General features: G+C 45.5%; 1 protein-coding gene across 1 annotated transcript; it reads left to right on the top strand.

The window, feature by feature from the left end:
• The first annotated feature begins 231 nt into the window (after positions 1–231).
• On the top strand, positions 232–1918 carry LOC123405495 (uncharacterized membrane protein YjcL-like). The gene is made up of 2 exons (XM_045099162.1): positions 232–811; positions 891–1918. Exons 1-2 carry the CDS (start codon positions 325–327, stop codon positions 1742–1744), a joined length of 1341 nt encoding a protein of 446 aa, XP_044955097.1. The 5' UTR covers positions 232–324; the 3' UTR covers positions 1745–1918.
• Positions 1919–7059: the final 5141 nt, after the last annotated feature.

Genomic DNA, 7059 nt, shown 5'->3' on the forward strand with positions numbered 1-7059 from the left:
GTTAGATGGTTTTGCTCATTTGTTTTGATTACATTTACAAAGAATAATATAAAAAATTTACGTACAAACTAATATAAAGGATTACAATTGATAAAAAAGGAATACAGGGCTCACTCCATTTAAATAATTAATTTAAAAGGTAAAGTAAATCTTTGTAAGCCGTCTACATTATTTTTATTGGAAAAGAAAAAGAAAAGACTGGTCCGGAAGAGCTGAGGGTGGAGCGTTGAATTTTCTTGACTGACTCGTCGTCCAGTACGGGGGCATCCACTTCAGTTGGCTTTCGAGTTGACGGTGGCCGGCGTTGACCATCGGAGCGGATCGATGGCCACCGCGACGGCGACGGCCGCCTTCGTGGTCGTGTCCCCACGCATCCGAGTCTCAGCCCGCCACCCCTCTTCTCTCTCCCCCGCCGGCGCCGGCCGCACCGCTCTTGTCCCCCGCCTCGTTGCTGCAGCACGCCGGCGCCTCCCGGTCCCGCTCCCCCGAGCCCTGCCGCCCTGCGGCCTCCCGCTGGTCCCGGCCTCCGACCACTGGGGCAACTGGACGGTGCTCCTGTCGGCGGCCGCGCTGGGCGTCTGGTCCGAGAAAAGCACCAGCGCGGGCAAGGCGCTGAGCGGCGCGCTGGTGACCGTGCTGCTCGGCCTGGCTGCCAGCACGGCCGGCCTCGTCGCCGCCGACGCCCCCGCCTACCGCGTGGTCCTCGACTACCTGCTCCCGCTGGCCGTCCCGCTGCTCCTCTTCCGCGCCGACCTGCGCCGCGTCCTCCGCTCCTCCGGCGCCCTCCTCCTCGCCTTCCTCCTCGGATCCGGTACGCTTCGTCGATCTGCAGTTCCGGTGGCCGTCGCCTAGCTATAGCTAATGGCCGTCCGTGGATCTTGGGCTGGCAGTGGCGACGACGGTGGGCACGCTGGTGGCGTTCGTGCTGGTCCCGATGCGGTCCCTCGGACAGGACAGCTGGAAGATCGCGGCGGCCCTCATGAGCCGGCACATCGGCGGAGCCGTCAACTACGTCGCCGTCGCGGAGGCCCTGCAGGTGACCCCGTCGGTGCTGGCGGCAGGGCTGGCCGCCGACAACGTCATCTGCGCGCTCTACTTCACCACGCTCTTCGCGCTAGCCACCAAGATCCCCGCCGAAGAGGCTCCGCACCCTTCCAAAGCAGCCAACGCCAACGGCGAGCCCGCTCCGGCCGCCGGTGCCATCGGCGGCGACAGGCTGCCGGTGCTGGAGAGCGCGACGGCGATGGCCGTGTCGTTCGCGATATGCAGAGCGGGCAAGCACATGGCAACCCTGCTGCGCGTACAGGGCGGCAGCCTCCCCTGCATCACGGCGATCGTGGTGGCGCTGGCGACGCTGTTCCCGTCAGGCATCGGCAGGCTCGCCCCCGCCGGCGAGGCCATGGCCGTGGTGCTCATGCAGGTGTTCTTCGCCGTGGTGGGGGCCAACGGCAGCATCCGGAACGTCGTCCACACGGCGCCCGGCATCTTGGCGTTCGCGTTCGTGCAGATCGCCGTGCACCTGACGGTGATCATGGGCGCCGGTAGGATGCTGGGGATGGAGAGGAAGCTGCTGCTCATCGCGTCCAACGCCAACGTCGGCGGCCCGACCACCGCCTGCGGGATGGCCACCACCAAGGGCTGGGCCTCGCTGGTGGTTCCCGGGATCCTGGCCGGCATCCTCGGGATCGCCGTCGCCACCTTCCTCGGCATCGCCTTCGGCATGTTTGTCCTCAAGCACATGTAACGCAATGCACTCCGGTGAGTCCTGTTGTCACTGAACCACCAGGGAGGTGAGCTCTGATCGGTAGCAGCACCCTCTCTTCCATTGATTTTTGGAGACATGTTCGTGGAGCCAAAAGAAATGTCCTTGAATTTCAATAATTTTAACGAATTTGAAAAAATGTTCATGATTTCAAAATATGTTCCTGAATTTGGATATTGATGAGCAATTTTCTGTGAGAAGAACAATTTTTGAATTTGATGAACATGTTTCTAACTTGATGAAGAAATTTTCAATTCAAGAACATTTTCTCAAAAAAATCAGAACAAATTTTAAAAATGGATGATTTTTTTTTAGTTCGATTAAACTTTGAAAAATTATGGCGAACGCATTTTAAATAAGATGAACATTTTTTTAACTTGATAAACAGATTCTCAATTCGAAAACAGTTTTTTTTGTAAATTGGATGGACATTTTCAAAGTTGGGTGAACATTTTTTGAATTTAATGAACATTTTTAAATTATGTCAACAAATTATGAATATGGTGAACATAATTTGAATTTAATGAACACTTTTTGAATTAAATGAACATTTTTCGAATTCAGTGAACAGAAATGGTTCACGATTTAAGAAAAGTTCCGCGTTAACGAGAAAAAAGAAAAACAACAATAAAAAACTAATATAAAGAAGAAGCTAAAACTTAAAAAAGAAAAGAAACTAAAACAAAATGAAAAAGCAAAAAACATAAAACGAAATTGAAAAAGGAGTAAAAAAAACCAAAAAAAGAACGGATTTAGAAAGATTAAGTTCCAGAACCTCCCCAAAATGAGACATGAAATCCAACGCGCCATAGATGAACCGCCCTAGAAAATAACCTTTTTTAGAGGTAGAATCTTTTCGAGTTGATTTTTTAACATAATACAAAAGTAAATGCTCATATATACGCGCTTACAGTCACATGTACGAATAGACAAATTTAATCATATTTCTATGAACGCCTCCGAAAGACTAAGCCAACATGTAATCTTAAGATTCCAGACGCCTCGCAATTGACGAGGACGTCTTTTTTCACTATACCAAAATAAATTCAGAATAAATGCGAGCATCAGAATTTAACCCGAATGGGCTAGGATTCCATTGTTCACCTAAGCATCAAACAACAGATTGGTTTTGCTCTTTTTAGCAAAGTATAGTAGATAATACGAAATCACTAATTAAGTAGTATTTCTTTCAAAGATCACCCCACCTCTCCACGTTGTGCCACTTAAAGCGACTTGGAAATTTTCCTTTTTCCGTAAAATTGTATTTTTAAAACGTTTTATCTTTTAAACCATGCGTCGAAATCTCGAACCCTTTGCACCGTTGGATTTCTCGCATCAAGATCTTCAAACTAGATACCATGTTGATAGGTTTTGACTAACTATTTTTTCACGAAAAAAATCATGCCTCTCGCTATAAAAAGCCAGAAAACACATTTTTTTCGTGTTTTTTCCTTGCAGAGAGGCACGCTCACGAAGACAAAATCGTGCCTCTCATGAAAAGAAACTCTTTTTCGAGAGGCATTGACGTGTCTCTCACAAAGGCAAAACCGTGCCTCTCATGAAAAAAACTCTTTTTTGAGAGGCATTGACGTGTCTCTCACAAAGGCAAAATCATGCCTCTCGCGGAAGCAAAACGTGCTTCTTGTAGAAAAAAAATAAAAAATGCATGTTTTTCCTTTTCCGAGAGGCACGGCTCGCGAAGGCAAAATCGTGCCTTTCGTGAAAATAAAACCGTGCCTCTCCAAAACCAAAACTGCGTCTTTCGTAAAAAAACAGAAAACACGTTTTTTGTTTCCAAAACGTGCGTCCGTGCCTGTCGCGAAGGCAAAATCGTGCCTCTCACGAAAGCAAAACCATGGCCATTACAAAAAAAACAAAAAATACGTCTTTTCGTGAAAAAATATTTATTTATTTGAAATGTTTTATTTTTGTTCTAAGAAAGACCGGCGAAAACCAAAACACAAAAAAATATTCAGAAAAAACCCAATCTAAAAAGCGAAAAACACTAGAAAAAAGAATAAAAATAAAAAAAAAATGCTCAAAACTCGATACGTGACGACGGCTGAGAACGCGTTAAATGACGGTACGCAGAAGTACTCACTTGAAGACCTCCGAAGGAACCCTCGATAACTAATGACTCCTTAGACAATAGCCTTTATATTTTTGAGACAAAGATAATAGCATTTATATTTTTGCGACAAAGATAATAGCCGGTTGTAATGAGTAGTATCATATACTAGTGTCATGCATATGATAGTATTGTATGATACTACACCCGTAATGCATAGTATCATATGTTAGTATCATATGACATGTCATTTATTGTCTTGCATGACACATAGTACCACCACATTTAATATGATAGGGTATCATGATATGATACTCAACCCTATTTTTCTTGAATTAATTCCATGTCACCTTATCAAAACTGCTTAGTTGACATGCATGATACTCTCATTACGACCAGCTTAGAGCATGGTTAATAGAGCAGTCGGCTGCTGGCTATAGTACTCTGCCATGTCATCTAAGCATTCGCTCATATAATGGCTTAGCTTTTGGGTTAGCTATAAGAGTGGCCCCATTAAATATTTAAGCATTTAAATGCTTGCATGTGCACAACAGGTGCAGGATCCATCGTACAATACATCTTTGTGGCCATTACATCAAACAACATTCATATATATGCTCCTACATAACAAACAAATTACTATTATTATGGAGGACCAAATAGCAGATCAACTTCAAGCATCAATGATCATCATAATGCCCAGATAACACAATTCTTCCTAGCAACATTGCCCTCATTACTTGGTCGCACACAACACACCAGGACAACAACAATTAAGCATTACGCCCTTTCTAATACAATCATTAACCAAAAGTACTTCAAATAAGTCTTTCAAACAAAAGCATTAACCAAATAGACTGCCAAACAAGCCATTATCTATTGATCTTGGTAGAAATAAGCTTCGAACCAGTTTGCACCTGCAGCAATCACCACATCATAGCATAGTCCTGAAATAAAATGCATGTAAGATATCATGGTCATCCTCAATGTAATAATAAGAATAAAAAAGAATATGAACATGCAGACATAAAAAACCTACCGTGACTAATTATGAAACCTATGCCAAATATGCTCGACCAAATCATTTTTAAGTTGAGTATGTTGTGGACGAGCACGAATAGTAGCTTTTCTACGCAACACATCAGCGAAGCACAGATTTCCACCAACATTCACTTCAGGGGGTAGAGCCAATGAAGCCCCTGGAATCTCATAGTCAATATGAATGGTAGCCTGCTCTCTCTCATCTTCGATTATCATATTGTGAAGAATCACACAAGCTCGCATGATCCTTTCAACATTTTTTCTTTGCCATAGTCGTGGCAGGCCGACGAATAATGGTAAAACGGGATTGCAATATCTTAAAAGCACGCTCCACGTCTTTCCTTGGTCCTTCTTGCTTCTTGGCAAACAACGATCCATGTAAGAACAAGTACAATAAGGTATAATTAGCAGGCTGTAAGGATTAAAATATCATATTTTTGCTGAGTTGGATGAGAGAGAAGAGGAGAGAAAGGAAGAGGGCTCTTCGTGAAGAATTTTTGTCCAAAAGGACCCCCTCGCGAACGGAATAGCCAGAAAAGACCACATGCGGATGCTAAAAACGGAAAGGACCCCCTTCCCGGGTGGCGGCAGGCGCGCCAGGCGGCACGTGGCACCTGCCGCCACCGCCCGAGGCGGCTGGGGCCTGCCGCCACAGGCCCAGGCGGCCGGCTGCGGAATCCGTTCCCGCCCTGCGGTACCGTAACGGCGACAGCTAGGTGGGCCCTGCCGCCTCGGCCCCATGCGGCCGGCCGGGAATCTGGTTGGCCTCGGAGTCAGCGCGTTCTTCCTGTGATTTGCGCTCCAAATTTTCCCGCCCACATGCATGCGGTATTATGCCATGCTTGGGATGTACTCTCTCCATTCTAAAATAAAAGACTTTTTAGAGATTTCATTAGAAGACTACATATGAAGTAAAATAAGTGAACCTATAATCTAAAATATGTCTATGTAAATCCGTATGTAGTTCATAGTGCAATCTCTAAAAAGTATTATATTTAGGAACGGAGGGAGTATTTTTTTACTAGAAGACTACACTCATTTTAGAATGTAGATTTTGTCATTTTGCTTTGTATGTAGTCATCTAGTAAAATATCTAAAAAGACTTATATTTAGGAACGGAGGCGGCCTGTTGTATTTGTTCCCGCCACATGCACGTGATAACGACGGACGAGAAGTGCAATTTTTTCCCGCCTAAGTTTCCCGCGTTAATTTCCCACCTAAGTTTTCTGCCTAAGTTTCCCGTGTTAATTTCCCACCTAAGTTTCCCGCCTAAGTTTCACGCTGAAGTTTCTCGTTTTCGCGCCGTTTTTTCCCGCGTAGACATCCGGCAGAGCCTATAAAAGGAGGCAGGGAGTGAAACTCTCTTCACCATCAGCCAGACTTCAAAGCACCTGCACCTCCATAGTTAGTATGAGTTTGCCTTGTTCGGATCAGAGCATTAGGCCTAGGAAAATGCAGAGTGCAAGCTTGCCTCGGGGGGTGGAAGCAGTTCGATGTTGGTGCGGAGATGTCTGCAAGGTGAAGGAGGTGATGGATTTTTCAGATTGGTTGGGCATGAAGTTTTTCATGTGCGCCAATTATGAATCTGATCCCCCCGAATCTATTTCTGCGTACGTCAGGCCTCTGGTATGCTCAAGTCATCCAGATTATTGTTTACTTGATATTATTGTTTACTTGAATCTGATCCATCCTTTAGTCTCCTCCTCCTCTCTGTATGTACTATCGTTGGATTGACACGGAAATGCCGGACTGGGCGGTGACCGAGATTCGTGAAAGAGGTCGCCGTGCATGGGCTAGCTTGGACTTGGAAGAGCGTCGTGAGAAGGCTGAAGCAGAGGAGAAAGCAGAGCAGAAGAAAGAGTGGGAAGATTACTGTGTGGAGCAGAGGGCTTTTATTAATGAGATGATAAGGAAAAATCAAGAAGAGAATCTTCGGCTGGAGGAGGTTTACAGACAGCGGGAACAGGCCCGCGAAGCTGAGAGGGAGAGAAAGAGAGAAAGGGCTCGTGCCGCCAAGGCAGCAGAAGAAGCTGGTGATGGAAAAGGGAAATATCCACGTTGGACTCAGTAGAATTATTTTATTGTATGTTAATTTGTGTTAGTTGTATCTTAATTTCTGCAAGTTGTATCTTAATTTCGACAAATTGTATCTTATTTTAAGCAATGTCTATCTTAATTTCGGCAAGTT

Source organism: Hordeum vulgare, chromosome 1H, assembly GCF_904849725.1.
Source record: "Hordeum vulgare subsp. vulgare chromosome 1H, MorexV3_pseudomolecules_assembly, whole genome shotgun sequence".
In the NCBI taxonomy this organism is placed as follows: Eukaryota; Viridiplantae; Streptophyta; class Magnoliopsida; order Poales; family Poaceae; genus Hordeum; species Hordeum vulgare.

Coding starts and splice junctions, on each gene's coding strand:
- LOC123405495 (XM_045099162.1), top strand. CDS start 325: ATGGCCACCGCGACGGCGACGGCCGCCTTCGTGGTCGTGTCCCCACGC. Junction 812..890: donor CGCCTTCCTCCTCGGATCCG/GTACGCTTCGTC, acceptor TTGGGCTGGCAG/TGGCGACGACGGTGGGCACG.